Raw genomic sequence first — 24206 nt, 5'->3', positions numbered from 1 at the left:
AGAGAACATAACTGTGTGATGTGTTAAGAAAATAAATGGGATGTGGTGAATTTTTAAGAAAAAATTGCAACATTGGCTTCTTATGTGGATTGAATTCCTTTTTCTCTTGTGAATTGGCTCATTAATATTGCTTCCTATATCCATCTTGTTGTAGATGTCTACTAATGGTTGACAGTTGCTGAGTTGTTGTAGGTGTGTAGGTTCAATCATAACAATGGGGCAAAGCCATAGTGCAAAAATCATACCTACGGGATGATCCTAACCAACGGATCAATAGCACGAAAAATGGACTGTAAAGATCCATTAAGAAAAGAAATGGTCCTATGAGCATCTTGAGACATATACTCAATAGATCCCATCATAGATTACTTTTGATTTCAAAGAAGCACCCTGCCTCGTTAATTTAACCATCCAATCTATGGTTCAACAAAAAAGAGAACTGTAACAAAATGGCTCACATCAAGGGTTTCTGATAATTCAATTGGCATGATTTTTGCACCATAGCTTGCTCGCAATAGTATGATTGAATGAACTGTCTAGACTCTACCACATGTTACTTAAAATTCTGAGGGATGTTGCCAGAAATTACAATACAATTGTGGCTCCAACTGGCTGGTGACCCTCCAATACCACCACATCAAATAATGGTATGGGTACCAATGACATTGAGGCATATATTACTTAAACATAACCTAACCTCATATAGTAAAGCATAACATTTATTTTTGTTTTACTCTATCCCTTGAGCACTTTTTGGTTAGTAGAAAAACAAAGTAAAGAGGCATTTGGCGAGCATACCATGTAATAGCTCTATTCAGTCATTGATTACAAGTGATTCCATTTCAAGTTGCCCTTTGCAATTTTCTGATGTCCCAATCTTAAAATTGTGAAGTTAATGAGATTTACGTTTACCACCAGACATCACATAGTTTGGCATAAAGATGCTTTCAATTGATGCAATATTCAGCCACTAGAATCCATTTAAAGTATTTTTTTATTTTATTTTTTTAAAAAGGAACTAAGTTTTGACATGCAACATGCTTCCATTAACCAGCAGGAATTACTCAAAAGAAATATCTCCAACAGGAATTACTTTCTAAGAAAATGAAGTTCATCTGATGTAAGGACAGTAAATATTTTCATAGAACAATAGCAGCTAGAAAGACTCAAAATCCCATACCTCGTAATGACATGTTCACTGACACAAAATAATGAATGAATAGGCCTAGATATGCTTGTAACATTTTAAGCAAACGATTCATCCATTTTGAAAAATGACTTGAGCCTAATGTACAACTCAGTTCCCTCCAATTGACCAAATCCATGGGTATCAACTATCAAGCGAAATGTTGACAAATATAAATGGAGGTATACATCACATAGATATATACATTTCAATTCAGTTCACAATAGATATAAATGGGTATAATGCAAATCATAGTTCGTGGCACTTTCATGGTGGACCTGATGCAATTATTTTGGTCCTTTGTTTTGGGTTCCTCACATGTGTAAGATTTAAATAGCTCATCCGACGATCCTCACTGTGTAGACTATAGCTCACAAGCATTAAAGTATGACGAATATGATCATCAGGTGGGCCACCCATGTTCACAAAATTTGATCCATTAGCCAATGTTTTTTAGTTGTTCATTTATTTTATATATAAGTGCTTACCTTGTGACCATATCTAGGCCTGGTTTTCATATCATCTACATTTTGCTTGAAGGGAGACCCAATCTTGCACGCATGCACCTTGTTTTCACATGAGAGGCAAGCAGACTTGCAAAGTTCAATTAGCATCTCTCAAAGATCTTGTCGTTTCATGTTTTCCAAAGGCAGATGCAGATGAAAGGAAAGGAATTATATAATCCTCAATCCATGATGTATAATATCCTTGAATCTTTAGATTGTAAAAATTAGACCGTTCATATGTTGATCTTAACCATTGATCACATAGGCTTATATATAAAATGTATATCTCTAATATAGTCCAGATATGTCCCTGTCTCAAACACTGTGGCTGAGGCCCATGCGCTTGCTGATGGATTGATCCAATGCAGGGACAGAGGGTTGTCGCAGATCATGGCTGAAACTGACTCTCGGGTAGTCTTTGATGCGGTGACTAATCCAGCCAAATCAGGAAGCTGGAACATTTGGTACCACTTATGGATTATTCAACATCTGACCCAGGCCCTTTATATCTGATTCTGCTTCACCTATAGGGAAGGCAACTTTGTAGCTGACGGTCTGGCCAAATTGGCAAGTGGGGGTGCCCCTAACAAGCTCTATCTCATCCAGGATGACCTTCCCAGGCCCATCAGAGGCTCCATTCTTCTGGACAGATCAAACTTCGGCTCTATCAGAACAGTCAAACCAAAAACAGGGATCGGCCGAATCTCGATCTTCTTCCTTCGCCTTTATCTTCTCCCTGGCTTCGATCATATGCTGCTCCCTTGGGAGATCTCTTCCAGCCCGGGTCTTCATGTTTTGCTTCCTCCTTTCTCCAGCGGCTGGGCGCAGTGCCATGTTCTTCTGAATATTCTGCTTCCCTGTTTCTTTTTTTCTAATTTTGCTCCTCTCATATGATAGGAGTGGCCTGCTTCTTAGCTGGGCCCTCCCGAATCGTTTCTGTATACTTGTCCATATCAATATATAGCTCTTTCTGGAAAAATATATATATATATATATATATATATATATATATATATATATATAGTCCAGACAATTTTGGCCGAGCTTAGGCTACCTATAGTCCAGACATACTCGACTTCCACTTGTATGTCTCTAATATATATTGTAAATCTATATTAAATATTATACAACAATATATATAATGTATATATTACATATGGGTTTTGCTAGCGTCCCCACCTTCATTGGGACGTTAGCAACATCCCTAGACCTTTTGAATGCCATGTTGTATGCCCAATCATGATTGGGATAGTACCATTGGGAGCAAGTCATGATTCAAGAATCATGTCGATCAGTAGATCTTAACCCTTTGAATGGGACCAATTTGTTACCACCATCCACTATTTACTGACAATGGATCACATGGTTAGAACAATCAAACCAAAGTGCTACTTTGGAATTATAAGCAATACAAATTGGGATCTATCTAAAAGACGTTTCAAAATGATTATTAAACTTTTTTTGTTTCTCTGCTCAGTCTTGACTGTCCATTTTCCATGCTATTGTTCAGATGCTTAGGATCATTTTCCTCATTTTCCAAATCCTTTCCTCATTTGGACCCCATGAGAATAGTGTTTTAATTAAGGGCACTTTTGTTATTTCCATTTACATTACTGTGTAGCCCTTTTTACCCTGAAAGATGGTTTACCTATTGTTTTCAAGCTATTTAAAGCCCTTTTTGGGTGCATGACTCTTAGATGGTGATGTTAAGAAGAATAGTTTTTTAGAGAAAACTTTACTCCTAGCTTAGGTTCCTTTATGGCATCTTTTGCCTATGATCTAAGCATGGCATCATTCGAAATTGTTCATATGATTAGGCTCATTTGACGATCCAAACTCATCATACGATAGAAGCTTCTTTTCATGATCCAAACTTAACATATGATTGAAGCTGCTTTTCATGTTCCAAACTCATCGTATGGTTGAAGCTGCTTTTCATGATCCATGGCAATTGATATGCTACGTTCATCCATGTCCTAAACCCTCTTCTACTCTATACACAAATCAATTGATCAGGTTTTCCTTTTACAACGATCCAAATTAATAAGATTTGGCCCATTTCTAGTGATCCAAACCTTTGAAATTGGCCATTTCGATGGATAAAAATCATGAGCCATTCCGTGGATCCAAAATTTTCATGTGATTAGGCTCATTCGGCGATCCAAACTCATCGTATGGTTGAAGCTGCTTTTCATGATCCATGGCAATTGATATGCTACATTCATCCATGCTCTAAACCCTCTTCTACTCTATACACAAATCAATTGATCAGGTTTCCTTTTACAACAATCCAAATTAATAAGATTTGGCCCATTTCTAGTGATCCAAACCTTTGACATTGGTCATTTCGATGGATAAAAATCATGAGCCATTCCGTGGATCCAAATTTTTCATGTGATTAGGCTCGGCGATCCAAACTCATCATACAATTGAAGCTGCTTTTCATGCTCCAAACTCATCATATGATTGAAGCTACTTTTCATGATCCATGGCAATGGATATGCTAAGTTGATCCATGCCCTAAAACCCTCCTCTGATCTATACCCAATTCAATCAATCATGTTTCTTTTTTCAACGATCCAAATTAATATGATTCAGCCCATTTTTAGTGATCCAAACCTTTGACACCAGTCATTTCGATGGATAAAAATCATTAACATCCTTGAGCCATTCAGTGGATCCAAATTGTTCATATGATTAGGCTCATTTGGCGATGCAAACTCATAATACGATTGAAGCTGCTTTGCATGATCCAAACTCAACATATGATTGAAGCTGCTTTTCATGATCCAAACTCATCATTTGGTTCAAGCTTCTTTTCATGATCCATGGCAATTGATATGCTAAGTTGATCCATGCCTTAAACCCTCTTCTGTTCTATACACAATTCAATCAATCAAGTTTCTTTTACAACGATCCAAATTAATATGATTCGGCTCATTTCTAGTGATCCAAACCTTTGACATTGGCCATTTCGACGGATAAAAATCATTGACATGCTCAAGCTATTCAGTGGATCCAAATTATTCATATGATTAGGCTCATTCCAAACTCATCATGCGATTGAAGCTGCTTTTCATAATCCAAACTCAACATACGATTGAAGCTGGTTTTCATGATCCAAACTCAACATATGATTGAAGCTGCATTTCATGATCCAAAATCATCGTATGGTTATAGTTGCTTTTTATGATCCATGGCAATGGATATGCTATGTTGATCCATGCCCTAAAATCCTATTCCGTTCTATACACAATTCAAACAATCAAGTTTCTTTTTACAATGACCCAAATTAATATCATTTGGCCCATTTCAAGTGATCCAAACCTTTGACATTGGCCATTTTGATGGATAAAAAACATTGACATGCTTGAGCCATTCAGTGGATCCAAATTGTTGATAGGATTAGGCTCATTTAGCGATCCAAACTCGTCATACGATTGAAGCTGCTTTTCATGATCCAAACTCAACATATGATTGAAGCGGGTTTTCATGATCCAAACTCATCATATGGTTGAAGCTGCTTTTCATGATGTATGGCAATGCACATGCTAAGTTGATCCATGCCCTAAACCCTCTTCTGTTCTATACACATTTCAAACAATCAGGTTTCTTTTTACAATGATCCAAATTAATACGATTTGGCCCGTTTCTAGTAATCCAAACCTTTGACATTGGCCATGTCAATGGATAAAAATCATTGACATGCTTGAGCCATTTAATGGATCCAAATTGTTCCTATGATTAGGCTCTTTCGGCATTCCAAACTTATCATACGATTGAAGCTGCTTTTCATGATCCAAACTCAACATATGATTGAAGCTGCTTTTCATAATCCAAACTCATCGTATGTTTGAAGATGCTTTTCATGATCCATGGCAATGGATATGCTAAGTTGATCCATGCCCTAAACCCTCTTCACTTCTATACACAATTCAATCAATCAAGTGTCTTTTTACAACGATCCAAATTAATATGATTTGGCTCATTTCTAGTGATCTAAACCTTTGACATTTGCCATTTCGATGGATAAAAATCATTGACATGCTTGTGCCATTCGGCGGATCCAAATTCTTCATATGATTAGGCTCATTCGGCGATCCAAACTCATCATACGATTGATGCTGCTTTTCATGATCCAAACTCAAAATATGATCGAAGCTGCTTTTCATGTTCCAAACTCATCGTATGATTCAAGTTGCTTTTCATGATCCATGGCAATGGATATGCTAAGCTGATCCATGCCTTAGAACCTCTTCTGTTTTATACACAATACAAACAATTAGTTTTCTTTTTACAACGACCCAAATTACTATCAGTTGGCCCATTTCTAGTGATCCAAACCTTTGACATTAGCCATTTCAATGGATAAAAATCAGTGACATGCTTGGGCCATTCAGTGGATCCAAATTGATCATATAACTCAGCTTATTCGGCAATGCCAACTCATCATACGATTGAAGCTGCTTTTCGCGATCCAAACTCATCTAATGATTGAAGCTTGTTTTCATGATCCATGGCAATGGATATGCTAAGTTGATCCATGCCCTAAATTTTGTAGGACCCTCTTTAGCTTTACAAATGATTCAAATTGTTCGCATGATTTTGCCCTTCTCTTCTGATCCTAACCTTTGACATGCTTGGGCCATTTCAATGGATCAAAACCTTTCATGCGTTGGGCCATTTAGCAGATTTGAACTTATATGATTCGGCCCATTCAGGCATCCAAATGCATTATATGATTCGTACTGCTGTTAGTGATCTAAACTCGTCATATGATTGAAGCCTTTTTCCATGATCCATCCCAATGGATATTTTAAGTTGATCCATCTATTCATAATATTTGGGGTTGGTTCTTAGTGATCCACATCGTTAATTTTGTAGAACCCTCTTCAGTTCTATAAACAATTCAAATGATAAGGTTTCTTTTTACAGCGATCCAAATTTATATGATTTGCCCCATTTCTATTGATCCAAACCTTTGACATGGGCCATTTCGATGGATAAAAAACATTGACATGCTTAGGCCATTTAGTTGATCCAAAATTTTCATATAACTCGGTTTATTTGGCAATTCCAACTCATCATACCATTGAAGCTGCTTTTCATGATCCAAACTCATCATATGATTAGAGTTACTTTTCATGATACAAACTCATCGTATTATTAAATCTGCTTTTCATGATCCTTGGCAATGGATTTGCTAAGTTGATCCATGCCCAAAATTCTATAGGACCCTCTTCCGCTTTACAAATGATTCAAACTATTCATATGATTTGGCCCATCCCTACTAATCCTAACCTTTGACATGCTTGGGCCATTTCAATGGATCGAAACCTTTCATGTGTTAGGCTAGTAGAGTTTTGCTCCCCTGCTGGCGGGAAGAGTGAGTAGAGATTGCATCCTGATTTTCTCAAAAAAGGACCGATCCGAACCTTGCCCAATCTGATCCGACTCCGTTTTCTTGACTGAGTCGGACTCAGATCCGTTCAGGCTAGCATGGGTTCGGATCGGTTCGAGTCAAATGACCCGGACTCGGTCCCAGATCGGATCGAGTTCGGGTCAGGCCCCGAGTCCGGGTCAGGCCATGTAAAACTCGGACCGAGTCGAGTTAGACCCAATCCGATCCAACTCGGTCCGATGCCCAGCTCTAACTATGTGTATGCATATCTCGGCGCTTGGAGTCATAGTTGTTCGGTTTGAATTGAGCCACAATTTCAATTCTAGTACACCCGCACACATACAACCGAAAACAGAGCAATGCAAAAGTGTGCACTAAGATTCATTCACCATATCTCTCCCTCAGAAAAAAAAAAAAAAAAAAAAAAAAAAAAAAAAAATCAACATGTTCATTCTTAGAATAGCTTGGGAAAACAAACTCATAATCATAAATACGTGCACACACAATTGACTACACTAATCAACGAATGATCATATATATAAAAATATCATGGAATAATATAAATATTAATTCTCAAGGACACCACCTCAATAAGATTTTCATACATAACCCGAGTCCAACTCAATTAGTAAACAACAAGATTGAATTTTAGGCATGAGCTTAACCCTCAAGCCTAATATGCCAACCCAAGCCTGGCTTAAATCAGTCTAGGGTTAGAAGCCTGGTGGTCAAATCAGCCCATTGAGATACCTATCAATTGATTTTTTTTTTGTTTTCCTTCTTGCTTCAGAAAAGTCTCTCAGTACCATGGGGGAACATATACTATGAATTAATTGGTGAATTCAATTCTTCAAAAGCATTATAAAAAAACAAAAGACTTGAATGGTTTGAAAATTCTAACCATGTTTTGTAATCTGTTTGACCAATCTAGCGCCCTTTGAGTGATCTAATGCAGGACAATTAACCACTTGCTCTAAAAGCTCAAACTGTTAGATTACGGTGAATTAATCCATTTATCTCATAGCTCAGGCCCCACATCTCATGAGTTAGGACCTCGGCCGAACTCCCCTCGTGGGCTCGTGGGCCCCAAATCAAATGGGCCGCCCACCCCGAGTATATCCCCACATCTCACGGGTTACCCCACTTGAGCCCAGTGTGAGATGCCCATTAATCACCTTTGGTGAGGAGTCTCGAACACGAGACCACTTCCATTGGCCCCAAATCACATGGGTCACCCTCCCCGAGTGTGTCCCCGCATCCCACGGTCTACCCCACTCGAGCCCGGTGTGAAAATGCCCATGCATTATGATCTCTTTCTTATCATTGACATGCTGACACAATATCTCCCCATTAATGATCTTCAGTCCCTATTTAGTCCTCTTATAAACGTGGATTTTAGGTTGCTACTGTCCATTGCATTAACGTCGGGCAACCAAGATCTCATCTAATAAGGGACATGGTGAGCGGCATAACTAAAACCAAGCATTGTAGCAACGGGTTATATTATGAAAGGGTGGGCCGCACGTGCTATACTGTTATCAAACCGACCGTGAGAGTTCATTTCATTCCAGAAGAACTTTGTATACAGAGAATCGCAACCAGTGAAATGTTCGCTAGCACAACTCACTCCTGCGCGCCATTATTGTTCGGCCGTGCACATGCCATGAATACATAAGAGTTGTTATTCAGTCACTAGTTTTTGTCAGGATTCTGTCCTTGTGCCCCCTTAACTTGTAAATCAAGCATTAGGGTGCGGCCTAGTCTTCAAGTTAAGCCTGTTTGTTCTTGGGCCCCAATGGTGTCTTTTTTATGGGCTAATTAGCCAAGCATTTTAGTTATTGCCGGTTTGAATTCATTGAAAGAAAAAAAAATCTGTTTGAGATAAATGGTAATGTCAGGATAGAGATGTGAAATGTTGAATTTTCATCAAGATAATTTTTAAATTTATTATTTGGTAAAAAGGAATTTTACTTAGAGACGAAAGGTAGGTAAGACGTGTTGAAGATGGATTGTAGCACACGTGTGACACATTCACACAAGTGAAACATTGGCACATGCAGAATGTTTGAAGATGGATGGTGGCACAAGTTGCATGTGTAGCTTGTTGATGCGTCCAGCATGCGGATCACTAAAAAATGGACGGTGGCATGTGGCACATCTGGCACAATAATACATGTGGCGGTGCCATGTGGCACATCCTACACATTAATACATGTGGCATAATAGCATATGTGACACATCAACACATATGGGTACATTTGCACATATAAGTTGCTTGAAGATGAGGGTTACACATCACACATGTGGCATGGGAGCATGTGACATGTTGACACACTTGAAGATACGTGGTCATATGTAGTGCACATTTCGTACATTGGCACGTATATAGTATTTTAAAGTGGATTGGGGCACGTGTAGCATATTACCATGTGTGGGGCACTTGAATAGATCTTTGCAGTGTGGCAATTGAAGGTAGTCGGTGGCACGTGCCACATATTGGCACACGTGCATGTGAAGCGCTTACACCCTATCTAGCACTCAATCTATTTTCTATCAGGTGAGAATAAGCATTACTACTAAATACTTACAACCCCGAGTAGTCTACGTACCGACCACTACACACTTTCTTTAGAATTTTACAATCTATAGCCATAGAAATGGACTGATTTACCAAGTTACAAGTCGTGTATTAGGCTCTCTCCAAGATAGTCTAATTTATCCGCTCAACCACACCATTATGCTCTGATGTGTGGCGCATTGTGTTGTGCCTCACAATCCCTTCATCTTTACAATTGATTGAATTTTCCACCATAATATGTCGTCAACACTTTCACCTTTTACTTTGACTGTTTTTCCACTCTTTCCATTGTTTGAAATTGGTGAAAACTTCATATTTATTTTTTCATAAAATAGACTCACATCTTTCTGGAATCATCAATGAACATAACAAAATCATGACGACTCTCCCTCAGAAACTACAGGCAATGGCTCCCATACATCACGATGCATATAATCAAAAACTCCTTTACAAACATGTTTCACATACTTAAAAGATAACTTTAATTGTTTACTATATATACAATGGTCGCATTTATTAAAATCATTACTTTTAAAATCTGGTATCAAACAGCGGTCATAAAGTACTTCCATACATCACTCGCTCATGTGATCTAAGTGCGCATGCCATGTGCATGCAGACATGGAATCCGCTACAGATGTTGCAACTCCACCCGATCAACCTATAAATGTTACTATTTCTTTGTGCATTGATGACTACGAGTGCCCATTTTGAAACTTCGAGGATATAATCGAACCCGGTGAATTTGCACCCTAATGCTTCGAGTGCTCCCAGAGATATCAGGCTCTTCCTTAACTCAAGAATGTGTCTCACATCATTCAAGATACGCTATATGCCATCATACATCTTGATACGCACCGATCCAACACTAACCACTTTACAGGCATTATCGTTGCCCATAAACACATGGCTACCATCGCATTCACTATAACTGGTGAACCAACTCATATGAGGGGTCACGTGATACAAAGCCCCCATATTCAAAATCCACTCACCATTGAAGTATCCAAATTTTGATGCAGTCCGCACGTCACTACCACTCGCCTCCTCAATGGATTCTAATGTGTTAGCCCCTTTAAAAGAACTTTATGATTTCTCATTCTTCGATTTAGGATTCTAACAATCCTTCTTCATGTGTCCTGTCATGCCATAATTTCAGCACTTCAGCTTTCATTTGCCCTTGTCCTTTGATTTGGATCTTCATCGTGAAAATTTATTATCCCGCTCAGAATTCCTCCCCCTCTTAACCAGTGCATCTGTAGAAGCACCCACGTCAACGTTTTTCTTTCTCATCGTCTTTGACTGAAGTGCCAAAATAACGGTCTCAACGCTAATAGTTGTCCTTCTGGTGCACAAAGGAGCGATTCTCATACGATTATGGATGAGAATTCAACGGAATACATGTTTGATCTTCATTTTTCATTGTCCTATCCACATCCAGCATTTTACAAATGAGCCGATCGAAGTTACTGATGTGGGCCTCAACATCAGCCCATCCATTGTCTTCAGATTGAACAATTGTAGCTTCAAATACAAGCAATTCTCAAAAGACTTATTCGCATTTATGTTCTCTAGTTTTGCCCATGTATATACTTCAGTTCTCTCTCATGACATTATAAAGAACTTCATATGTTAGACACAATTGAATTGAAATATTAGCCTTTGTATCTTAACTTGTTCCACTATTCTTCTTTCATGGTTTCTGGTTGCTTTCCAAGGAGCACATCTTTCAATCTTTGCTGAACCAAGACGCCATTCATCTTAACCTTCCATAGTTCAAAATTATTTTTATCGGAATACATCTATACATCGAACTTCACACTAGATGTCATTATTACCTTGCTTTCATATTCAATCTGCTTCCCCAATGTTATCTCTGATACCGCTTGTTAGCATTCACGGAAGCACACAGACTGAAATCAACAAAGTAATCACAATTGCATAAACAAATCTAACAAAGAATAATTCAAAGTTAGGTGAAAAAACCCTTGCTGAAAAAAAAAAAAAAAAAAAAAACCACAACACAAAGTGACGAGTAATACATTATGAAAGCAATATTACAAGAGATGGAGGATCTTACTTATTCGAGCAACCCCTCAAATATATTTCGAATCCCTAGCCATGCCCTTAAACCCTTAAGAACAACTTAAAAAGCCATAATTCACCATTAATCCCGATGACATTCAGAATAGGGAATAAATTGCGCACTTACGCAATTTCGCACTCGCATTCAACAGGACCTTCAATGGCATCGACAGCCATTAAGAGCCAGTCGATGGCATCAAAGATCATTCGATGTCATCGAGTAGCAACTTCCAAAACTGTCTAACAATCAATTAGGGTTTTTTCAGATTTTCTTGATGGAATCGATCATCTTTTTAATAGCATCAACATCTACTCGATGAGATTGAGTAGTCTATCAATGTCATCAACAAACCCAGTTACAGAGAGATTTAAGACATTGACAACAAGATTTACCCTCCATCGTTTAAGGGATACAGTTTCGTTATTGTGTCGACCAATTATTTCACCAAATGGATAGATGAAAGGCCGATGTTAGAAACAAATCATTAAGAAATTATTGAGTTTATTTCATATAATTCATCAATTTGGAATTTCTGAATCGATCACGAAGGATCGATGAGTAACATTTTCAGCCCCGCAGTTCACGATGGATTGATGAGTAACATTTTCATCCCCACAAATCAAAGCGATGACCAATGAGTACAAAATTAAGTTGATACATTCATCACCTTATTATGCTTAGATCAATGGCCAGGCCGAGGCTAGTAATAAGGTTATTAAAAATATTTTATAAAAAATGATTGATGAAAATCCTAAATAATGACATGTTAAGTTATTATAAGCTCTTTAAATACATCGCAATTCTCTTTAAATATATTGCAATTCGTTCCAAACAACAAGTGGATCCGGAAAGCTTCCACAAATTAAGGTTTGAAATTAGCAAAGATTGTACCTTTGCTATCTTTATTACTTGTACCCGTTCTCTTACTTTTGAAAAAAAAAAATGGACAAGCTCTGATCCATGTGATTTTAGCACTGTCGCCCACCGATGGTGGTCAACCGGGTCAACCATGAACATTAGATAAAGGTCTGATGTGCAGTGGGGATTAAGGCAAAACTCAAACTAGAGTACTTGTTACTATTTTCAGAACTTCCAAGAAAGCCAGCGTCTGTTTGAAGTTCTATCAAACCAAGGTATGACACCACTTTCTCCCATATCATTTCCTTTTTGAAAAAAATTTAAAAAATAATAATACCAGTAATAATAAATAATAAATAAAAGAAGAAGAAGAAGAAAGAAGAATGAAAAAAGAAATAGAAAGCACCACACAAAACGAAAGAGTTTCTCACATTGGTCCCTTACGAACAATAAACAGACTAACGCAGAAGGATGTCAACCCATGCATAGGTTTGATTGGGAAGAGATCTCCATTTCACAACCTTGAGGCTGCATAAATGGTGCGGATGTTGGATTTTTTTTTTGCTCATTATTCCCAGTTTTGTGCCCAGTTCTGGCCAAACACGAGGCAGACAGAACGGAGGCTTAAAAAATCTAATACACCTTGGTTCAAACAACCCAAAGTGGACGGTCTACCATTCGGCTCTTGTTATGCAATCAACTCAGCACTCACTCCTTTTCCAAGACAAGACAAAACTGCTGAGTCTGGTCTTTGCAATTTGACATATTCAAACCTCGCACTATTACAGCAGTCGGGCAAAATTCCATGCTGTTGGAGTTGATTTGAGGAGATGAGGATTGCAGTGGCATGTGCTGGGATCATGAATGATCAAGGCAAATTATAGGATCATCTTTCAGCTTATTATTGCCCTCATGCCTACAAATACTTGGATTGTAAACTTCGAAAATCTAATTATAACTGTTTTTTGGGGTTTACACTCGTACACCAATCAATCCAAGATCCAAGCACTCCAAGATAAAAAAAGACAAATATTTCATGCAAGCATTTTCAACAAGAAGAAAATATTGTTTTTATCTAAACCATAACCACATAACATAGAACCGTTTACTATTACTAATTGTAGTTCTTGAGAGATCAAAAACCATAACCAGAGATCAAAAACCATAACAGGACAAGATCAAAAACATAACCAGAGAAGAACATAACCCAGTCATTCCTCTCCACACACCATTTAACACAAGATAAAGATAACCCAGCCATAACTAGTACTAGTAGTGCTGCTACTTAGTTACTCCATTTGCCATCTGGAGCAAAGACGCCACTCTAGTAACGATTAGTTTCTCCAGTTGCCATCTGAAGCACCCCCACCACCACCACGGTAACGAGATCCTCCATCTGACCCACCATATCCACGATCCCGTCCACCACCTCCACCACCACTGCGACTATAACCCCCTCCCCCTCCCCCTCCATAGCCATCACTGCTACGGCGACCACTGTTACGGAATCCTCCGCCGCCGCCACCGCCTCCGCCGCCGCCGCTTCCCCTGGACTGGGCCTCGTTGACGGTGATGCTCCTCCCGTCAAGGTTCTGTCCGTTCATCCCTTCAATGGCATCCCTCATGGACTGTTCGTTGCTGAAGGTGACGAATCCAAAGCCCCTCGATCTCCCCGTCTCACGGTCGCTAATAATCTGTATCAGTTTCAAAATCAGAAATCAAACAAAAATACAATAATAATAATAACAAGATAACATCATCATCATCGTCTAGATCTGGATAGCCATTTCCATACTCCATCCGCACAAGATCAGATCTGGATATCTAGATCTGGAAAGCAACGGTCAAGATCTAACCTGAACACACAGAGATAAGATTTCATATACCATACCTTGGATTCGATAACTTCTCCGAATGAGCTAAAAGCCCTTTCGAGAGAGCGGTCATCGGTAGCCCATGCGAGCCCTCCAACAAAGCAGCGGTATTCAACGTCAGCAGACGCCATCACCACCTACAAAAGAAAGCCTCAGAAAGTGAGGAAGAAAGAGGGGAAGGGAGACAGAAACCCACCCCTAAGAGAACACAAGGAGCCTTCGACGCCACCCAAACCCTAACTTTATAGAGACTCACCTATCCTTCCCTCTAACCCCGGTTAGTTTCTCATTTCTCTTCCTATTGCTTCCGTGCTTTCGTCGGTATCCTACTCAATGTACACCCCTTCCTCTCTCTGCATCTCCCCTTCCCTCATCCAACAATCCTAGCCACAAACTTTTCCTAATCACCGCATCAGCCCGATCGTTTACCTCAATGCCGACAGACTGTTATATAATTCATAAGCATTTTCCGCCAATGATTGACATTCAATATGCCAACTAACGGCTCGGATTTAACTCATTCGCAGTGCGCATTTTTAAGATCACCAGATGAACCGTCGTGATCATGTGTGGTATGCAGCTTGTATGTGGATTTACACAGAGTCTCGTCCACCCAGAGTCATTTTCCTAGTAAAATACCGAGTCGCGTGTAGAGAGTGCCCTTTTTCACGAATCTCGTTCTCGGAATGACATTGTCTCGGGAGATTTTTACGTTTTTCTCACAATAATATCGAAAAAAAACTCGCTAAAAATAAAATATTAAATTATGGATTAATGAATGATTTTAGTAATTTAGGTAAAAAATTATATATTTATTTGATTAAAAAATTCGAGATAATTTATTGACAAAATAAAACCCGACGAGATTTTTAAAATATCACAATGTTATAGCCATAATATCGTTTAATGAATTTTCGCGAAAATATTGCGATATTTGTCACGGCGCTCTCAAGTCTCGTTTTCGCTCACCCGGGTTAGACCGCAGAGGAGTGGGGTTAAGTTAGGGCAGGAGAGGATGTATATGAAATTTGAAAGCCACCATGCGATTCGCGGGAGGAGAGAATAAGGGGGTGAATCGCGGGCCTCCTGCTAAAGTGGCACCTGTACTTTGGATCTGGTCCGCTCATTAAGTAGGGTCGACCATGGACGTGCGTTGGCTATTAACTAGGCCAATCCACTCGTGGGAACACCGGTAGGTTACAAATGATAACAAACGAACCATATTCAACATACAGGTGTGGCCCACCTTACGAGTTTAAAAGAAAAGGCATATCCTCACCTGATTCATGCTGAATTCTCACACGATTTTGCACACGTTTACGCGTTTCACCTTTCGTTTTCTCATCCTGCAAATATCTTTAGCAATCCTCACTCTCACGATATTTTCTTCGCCCTTCCGTCAAGCGGATTGAGTTATAGTCGTGCTTGGGCCAGCACAAAACTAATGGTTCGGTAGTGTCGAGTGTAACCCAACTTCTGAAGAGACCTACTTTCCTTGTCACATACAACGTGGAGGCTATGATGCATCCCACGGTCCATCTAGTGGATAATACCATGCGTGGCTATAAATTCAAAATTAAGACAATCGTAACCATTTAAATAGTAGTTTTCGATGCACAATAAAAAAGTCAAAACTGGTTGACGGTAAGCATTTAGTGGTGAAGTAAAGATTGCTAGAATCGTCTTATTGACGTAGCTTTTAGAACTCTGGGCGATCCAAAATACGGCCCACTGGATGGACGGTACATATCAAAGATCTCCTTGTCATGTGTATTGTATGAAGTAAGTAGTATGGGAGTTGTGGTAGAGAAAAGTTTGATGAGTCATTTCTTTCTCTTTAAATATAGATAGTCCGACGTGGGCTCTTTCGCACGTGATAGATGGGGCCTACCCGCGTAAAGGAAGCCGGTTGGGGTGCTCGCTAGCTGCCAACCAAAAAATATCTAAGCCTGCGAAATTACACATTTCTCCTCGTTTCATTTCTTGCCCGAGATCACCTCCTCGGTGCCGACGTTTCTTTCTTGTTTGACTTTGACTCTTAGAATCCAATGGCTGTGGTCGCGGATGCATCGTGTCTAACCATTCAGATCACCCCAGAAATCGGAGTTAGTAAATGGGGTTCACAACGCATCCTAGATTTTAACTCGGCAAGCGAGGCCAAATACGAGGTGATCAAGACTGTTAATATTATAACTCATGATGATGAATGGACCATTGACCTGATGGCGCCCATCATGGATGAACCGTGCACAAAAGAACCGTTAATTGTTAGGACGATGCATCGTGTCTAACCATTCAAATCACCCCACGATGGTGATCGGAGTTTGGCAAAGGGGACTCACAGCGCATCTCAGCTCGGCAAGGATACAGGTAGCCAAATACGAGGTGATCAAGACTGTTTAGATTATGAGACTCATGATGATGGATGGACCATTGACCTGATGGCACCATCATGGATAGGCATCAGGGATGGATCGTGCACAAAATATCCTATCATCTCTAACCTAAATTTTTAGGTGCAAATAAATGGCTTTAAAAAATGCACGAACATCAAAGATTCAGGCAGTCTTTCGATTTGAAACTTTTGAGGGAATCATCCAAGCAGTGTGGTCTGATTGGGATCAATGGCTTGGATATACCAACCATGGACCCATATGTATAATAAAGGTACGGTTTTGGAGTAAAAAGTTTCAAAAGAATAAAATAAAGGTCCCACCGAGATTTGAACTCGGGTTACTGGATTCAGAGTCCAATGTCCTGACCACTAGACCATGGGACCTTTACTTGAAATTAAATTACAATTTAAATATGAAGTAAATATAAAATCTACACGAGTTGGCTCCCTTCCATCTTTGGGTGGTAACCCCACCTCGCTCATCCATGATGCTCATATGTTTTTCTAACTTATTTTATTGCATGAGACCAAATTCAAAACAAATATATATCTCAAGTGGACACGCCTAAGGCTGTGCATCGAGTTGAATCGAGTCAAGGTGGGCCAAGCTCGGCTCGACTTGTCCATGCTAGACTCAAGTTCAAGCTCGAGCTCAACATTGAAGCTTGAATTATTTGTTAAAGCTGTCGAGTTCGAGTCGAGCTAATGGTTTGAGTTGAGTCGAGTCGAGCTTATTCATATATCATGGATTGATCACGGGTTGCTCGAGGTCACCAACTGGGTTGCGTGGGTTGCTTGGAGAAATCAGGAGAATGAGAGAAAGAGAGATAGAGAGGGGCAGTCAATCGGGCAGAGAGTCTTGGGCAGTCAGGCTGCCGTGCTGGGTGTGGCCGTGCGGGCTGCGACGACTGCTCATGGTCGATAGGGTAAGAGAAGAAAGAAAGAGAGGGAATGTGGATGGGTAAGGTCGGGTAGGGTTTTTTAGTAAACAATAAAAACGTTTAAGTTTTAACTTTTTTAAGTTTTTTAACTTAGTATATATATATATATATATTATATATTTAATATTAATATAATATATAATATTAAAATATATTTTTCGAGTTGAGTTGAGCTCGAGCTCGAGTCGAAATGCACCATGGTCGAACTCAACTCGAACTCAACTCGAGCTTTATAAAATAAGATTGACTCACCCCAAGTCGGCCTTTCAAGCCAAGTCAATCCAAGTTGACTCGAGCCAAGTCAAGTGAGCTTTTCAAGCTAGCTCAACTCGTGAACAGCCCTAACTACACCCCATGTAGTAGTTATAAATGAATATAAAAAGACTTTTTGTGAGCTATAAAGTTTTTTATTCAAGCTGATATTTGTGTTTTCCCTAAATTTAAGTTTGATGACCACTGTTTCTTGTGGTGTGGTTCACTTGAAAAGTTTATCTGCTTCACATTGAAGGCCCACGATAAAATGAGTTGATAAAACAGATGGATGACATAGATATATAATGTATATATTGAGGTGGAGCTCATGGTCAGGTTTCTCCCACATCGTTGGTTTCGGAGAACCAACCAAGTCGCAGGCCTGTTTGATTTTCTATGATACATGTAAATCCTGTTAAAAAATTAATTATTACTTTTTCACCTCATTATAGAGTAATTCCACTTCGAAAATTAATACAAAAGTATCGACTTAAATCTAATGACCTCACTATAATGTATATGATATATCCACACCGTCCATCTATTTTATTAGAACATTTTGGAGCATAAACTGAAATATGAGGCACTCAAATGGCCCACATGAAAGGAAACAATAGTTGTTAAGAGTTATTTCCACCATTAGGCCCACATTGAGGTTTTTTCATCATCTACCTTGTTCATAGGGTCACAAGAATAAGAGGAAAACACAAATATCGGCTCTATCCAAAACTTTTAAGGGCCCCAAAATGTTTTCAACAGTGAATGTTTGATTCCCGCTATTTCCTATGATGTGGTCCACTTGAGCTTTGGATCTGCCCTAATTTTTTGCGCAAGCCCGAAATTCAACTAACATAACAAATGAGCGGTGTGGATATGTCACATACATCACCGTGGGCCCCATATTGAAAAAGCAAGTTGTCATATCTACATTGGGATAATTACCCATGCATATAATTATTACTCATTTACATGATAATTACAGTTGAGCCCAAAAATCAAAGGAATTGAATTGTGTACTAAGTAACCCAGTACGCTAAGGGATACTGAGTTGACATGTCACGAGCCAATTGGCTTTAAGATGTGGGGCCGCTTCCCTCATCCAAATGACAAAACAAATACCGTTAGCTTCTCTCTCTTCGGTGTAAGGAGGAAACGTAGAAGGATTTACCGCTGCTTAGAGAGGTTTCAATGGTACTGAGTAAACTCTGTTGGGCCCACTGTAAATGGATGTAGTCTATCCACATTATCCATCTGTTTTTCAGGCACATTTTAATGGTTGAGACCAAAATTGAATCATTTTCAATGCTTGAGTAGACCATGGAACAGGAAACATTGGGAATAATCTGTTCAAACATCATAGTGGCCCTTAGAGAGGTTTCAATGGTGGATGTCATTATCACCGCTGCTTCCTTTGGTGTGGTCCACTGGAGATCTAAATCTACTTAATTTCTAGATCATGCAGTAAATTTATCTGAGAAAAGTTATTAACAGCGTGGATAAAATCCTTAAATCAGTGGACCCCATAGAGCCCTGCTTGGACGGATTAATAGGACGCAATCCGTTCACATTGCATACCGGGTAACTCATTAGGCTTAGCCTGCTGATAAAATTATGTGACGTTCACCGTGATTTATGTATCTTATCCACTCCGTTCATCTATTTTATCATATAATTTCAATACTTGAGCCCAAAAATGAATCATATATAAAGTTCAAATGGACCACATCACATAAACAATGTGAATTGAATGTCTACCGTTGAAAAATTCTCAGGGCCACAAAAGTTTTGAATCAAGCTTATATCTTTGTTTTCCCTTCATCCATGTCTTTATGATATCGTGAACAGGTTGGATGACAAATAAAAATCACTATAGGGCCTAGCAAGGTTTCAACGATAGAAATCATTTCTCCTACCGTTTCCTGTAGTATGATCCACTTGATCTTTGGATATGCTTAAAATTTGAGCTGAACGTCTTAAATCAGCTGTAAAAACTAATGGACGGCGTGGATAGACCGCATACATTCAAGGTGGGCCCAACTAAGTTTACTCTTTACGATAAAACCATATCGAGTAACTCGGTACGCAGTCCGATTTCTGCTGTAATAGAGAGCGGGAAGCGGATTGCGTAGCGAGTAGAGCTGGGCATGTCTGACCCGATCCGGTGGATCCGACCCAACCCGACCCGACCCGATCGGAATCGAATCGACGGCCTGGATCAGTGCAGATTGACCTGGGCCATTCAGATCCGAATGTTTTTCGGATCGGGTTCAGATCGTAGGCAATCCAAACCGATCCGATCTGAAACCCAATCCGAATAGATCCGATCTGATCTGACCTGATTCGGAGCAGATAAACCACATGCATTCACAGGGATGATGATATCATACAGTCATACTATCATATTCGGCGAGAGAGAGAGAGAGCTTTCATGAGAGACAGAGAGAGCTTCTATGAGAGACAGAGCTTTCATGAGAGAGAGAGAGAGAGAGAGAGAGAGAGAGAGAGCTTTCATGAGGGAGAGAACTATATTTAGAGGGAACAGATTGGCTACTCCCCCTGCCACCAGCCCTGTGGCTGGTGGTGAGTGCTCTGTGGGGTGAGGGCCAGTGATGAGTGCTCTGTGGGCCCACCATGATATATGTGTTTCATCCATTCCGTTCATCCATTTTTTAAGATCATTTCAGGTCTTGATCCCAAAAATGAGAGGGATATAAATCTCAGGTCGATTGCACCACAGGAAAACAATAGTGATTGGATATCCATCATTAAAATCCTCATAAGGCCCACTATACTGTTTACATCCAATCTGTTGATTAGGTCATACAAGCCTGGATGAAGGGAATAAACAAAGATCAGCTTGATTCAAAACTTTTATGGCCCCCAAAAGGTTTTTAATGGTCGACGCTCATTGAACACTATTTCCTTTAATGTGGTCCACTTGATATTGGGATATACCTGATTTTTTGTTTCTTAAGATAAAATGATATGGAGAAATAGATGGACGGTATGAATGAAACACATACATCATGGTGGGGCCCACAGAGCACCAAGTTGCTATAGTTGTAGCTATAGGTACGTGTAGCTATAGCTGTAGGCTTGTAGCCGTAGCTATAGGTACGTGTCGTGTGAAAGACAGACACCGACTCTCCTCGAGCTCCGAGTTATACGAACGGTTCAAAGGAGATCAAAGTTATATGGGCCCCACGGTGATGTATTTATTATATCTACACCGTTCCTATATTTTTCAAGATTATTATAAAGCATTTTCCAAAAAATGAATAACATCCAGAGATCATTTAGACCACACCACAAATAGCAGCAGAGATAATGATTTGCACTGTTAAACAATTAGTGTGGTCCACTTGATAGTTAGATCTTTCTTATTTTTTGTTTAAAGCCTTAAGACGAGCTTGCCAAATGAATGGACGGTTTGGATATAACACACACCCCATGATCAGACCCATAGAACTTGCTAACGTCAATACAACAAAGTGCACCTCAATGTGCACTTTTGTGCTTTGCACGTCAAGCCTACGCCTCGAGCCTTGAGTTGTACGAACGGTTCAGAGGAGATCAAAGTTATATGGGCCCCACGGTGATGTATTTATTATATCTACACATTTCATATATATTTAGAGATCATTATAGAGCATTTTCTAAAAAATGAATAATATCCAAAGATCATCTGGACCACACCACAAATAGCAGCAGAGATAATGATTTTCACCATAAAACAATTCGTGTGGTCCACTTGATAGTTAGATCTTTCTTATTTTTTGTCTCAAGCCTTAAGACGAGCTTGCCAAATGAATGGACGGTTTGGATATAACACCTACCCCATGATCAGACTCATATAACTTGATAACGTCAATATAACAAAGTGCACCTCAAGTCTGCACTTTCGTGTTGTGCACGTTAGCCTATGCCTCGAGCTCTGGGTTATACAAACGGTTCAAATGAGATTAAAATTACATGGGCCCCACAATGATGTATTTATTATATCCATACTGTTTATCCATTCTTCGTGATTATTTTAGAGCATTTGAAAAAAAAAATCACATATAAAGCTCCAATGGACCACATCGAAAATAGTAGCGAGAATATCCGAACCTTGCCGAATCTGATCCAACTTAGATTTTCTGCCCGAATTGGAGTCGGATCGGATCAGGCCATGTACAGTTCGAATCGGTTCAAGTCAGGTGACCCAGACTCGGTCTCGGATCAGATCGAGTTCGGATCAGGTCGTTGAGATTTCGGATCGGATCGAGTTAGACCCAATCCGACCCGACTCGGTCCAATGCCCAGCTCCGGTAATGAGTAACTCACAACGCTTACCGTACTGAGTAAACTATGTGAGGTCCACCATGATTTATGTATTTTATCAGCTCCATCCATCCAATTTCCCAAATAATTTTAGGGCCTTAGCCCAAAAATGAAGCATATAAAATGTTCAAATGGATCACACTATAGAAACAATTAAATTGAATTTCTACTGTTGAAAAATTCTTGAGGGCCATAGAAGTTTTGGATCAAGCTGATATTTGTGTTTTCAGTTCAACCATGCCTGTGTGATCTTATTAACAAGTTGGATGACAAATAAATATCACTATAGGGCCTATCAAGGTTTCAAGGGTGAAAATCATCATCCCCACTGTTTCTTGTGGTATGATCTACTTGATCTTTGGATATGCTTGAATTTTGGGCTAAACCCCATAAATTAAATTAGATGGAAAAACAGCTAGACTACATGGATAGACCACGTACATTTAAGGTGGGCCCAAGTCCAATAAGAGCGTACTGAATAACTCAGTGCAATCCGATTTCATAAGAGCGGTATATCTTTCTACGTTTCCTCTCTACAAGGAAGAGAGAGAAAGAGAGACAACTAACGGCGTTTGTTTTGGCGTTCGGAAGAGGGAAACGGCTGACGCCTTAGAGCCAGCAAGCTCGTGACACGTTAAATCAGTGCCTCTTAGCGTACTCAGTTACTCGGTACACAATCCGATTCCAAAAGGAAATATGCTGCAAATTGAACGTGGGACTTTCGGGGAAGACAATACATATTGTTAAAAGACATCCGATGCACACGAGTTTTGGGACATGTCCCTATTCCTGCTAGAGTCGTAGAACCGGCCGATGATCGGTTTGGATCGGTTTTGAGTGACTCTTGTTAGACAGACTGACGGGGAGAGAGAGAGAGAGAGAGAGAGAGAGAGGATGTGGAGAGGCGGAGAGAGGTGGAGTAGGGGTTTGAAGACGGAGGCATGGAGGGTACTGGAGAAGAAGAAATGGGATGCGGTGGTGGTGGGTGGTGGGCACAACGGCCTTACAGCAGCGGCGTACCTGGCTCGGTCGGGTCTCTCAGTAGCTGTCTTGGAGAAGCGCCACCTCGTTGGCGGAGCTGCTGTAACTGAGGAGCTCGTCCCCGGCTTCCGCTTCTCCCGTTGCAGCTACCTCCAGAGCCTTCTCCGCCCCTCCGTCATACGGTACTCCTTACTGCATTTGATTTTGATCCATCTCAACCTCTTCTCTCCTTTCCTCTCCCACCGTTTCTTAAAAATGAATATATTCACTGGTTCGCTTTTATCCTTTTCATAGTCGACGTGGTTTCCACCTTACTCTTGTTGCCCTCTTGACATTGAACGGCAGCCACATCACTGTTTCTATCTTCATTCGTTATAGAAGATTATTGGTCTGGCAGAGTGGCTGATGCTACCAGATGGGCTCAATCAAAGATCAAACTGATGCAAGGGTCCTGATTAAGGATTATATTGAACATCTGGACCACTTCGATGGGCCAAATTGATCCACCGCAAGTTCAGTATCCTGATATGCCTTCTGGATTAAAGCAGCATTTATTTAGCTAGTTATTACTGTTAGAATTAGAATCATTTCTCAATCCGTCCACATCCATAAAACACCTTCAACTGTAGATTAGAATCATTTTGTTGATCGTAATAGTTTCATATAATTTTGATTCATAATTAATGGTTGAGATTTTTATATTGTTCACTATTACTTCACTACATGGAAACCAGTCATTCTTTTTCAGGTCAAAAGATGCATTTACGTTAACTTTCGTTACCCTACCATCATTTTTCTGACCAGTTGTTTATTTGTTGTGATTGT

At 39.8% G+C, this 24206-nt stretch overlaps 2 protein-coding genes and 1 non-coding gene across 7 annotated transcripts in view; 1 reads left to right on the top strand and 2 right to left on the bottom strand.

Annotated features, from left to right (window-relative positions):
* Nucleotides 1–13636: 13636 nt before the first annotated feature.
* On the bottom strand, nt 13637–14715 carry LOC131228732 (glycine-rich RNA-binding protein GRP1A-like). The gene is made up of 2 exons (XM_058224585.1): nt 14507–14715; nt 13637–14309 (listed from the first exon to the last, which is right to left on the bottom strand). Exons 1-2 carry the CDS (start codon nt 14618–14620, stop codon nt 13950–13952), a joined length of 474 nt encoding a protein of 157 aa, XP_058080568.1. The 5' UTR covers nt 14621–14715; the 3' UTR covers nt 13637–13949.
* Nucleotides 14716–17196: 2481 nt separating this feature from the next.
* TRNAQ-CUG (transfer RNA glutamine (anticodon CUG)) lies at nt 17197–17268 on the bottom strand. The gene has a single exon. It is a non-coding gene; the product is annotated as a tRNA-Gln (tRNA).
* A 5793-nt stretch (nt 17269–23061) lies between these two features.
* The window catches only part of LOC131229472 (uncharacterized), a 43658-nt gene continuing 42513 nt past the window's right edge, over nt 23062–24206 (top strand). For 2 of the 5 annotated variants that reach the window (XM_058225437.1, XM_058225433.1), the window contains exon 1: nt 23069–23563. In XM_058225437.1, the coding sequence (XP_058081420.1) occupies nt 23295–23563 (269 nt within the window). In that variant the 5' untranslated portion in view covers nt 23069–23294. Of the gene's footprint in view, nt 23564–24206 lie in introns of all 5 variants that reach the window. The other 3 variants (XM_058225434.1, XM_058225436.1, XM_058225435.1) reach the window with 3 other exon arrangements.

The sequence above is a fragment of the Magnolia sinica genome, chromosome 16, assembly GCF_029962835.1.
Source record: "Magnolia sinica isolate HGM2019 chromosome 16, MsV1, whole genome shotgun sequence".
Lineage (NCBI taxonomy): Eukaryota > Viridiplantae > Streptophyta > Magnoliopsida > Magnoliales > Magnoliaceae > Magnolia > Magnolia sinica.
This window is presented reverse-complemented; position numbering and strand designations above follow the sequence as displayed.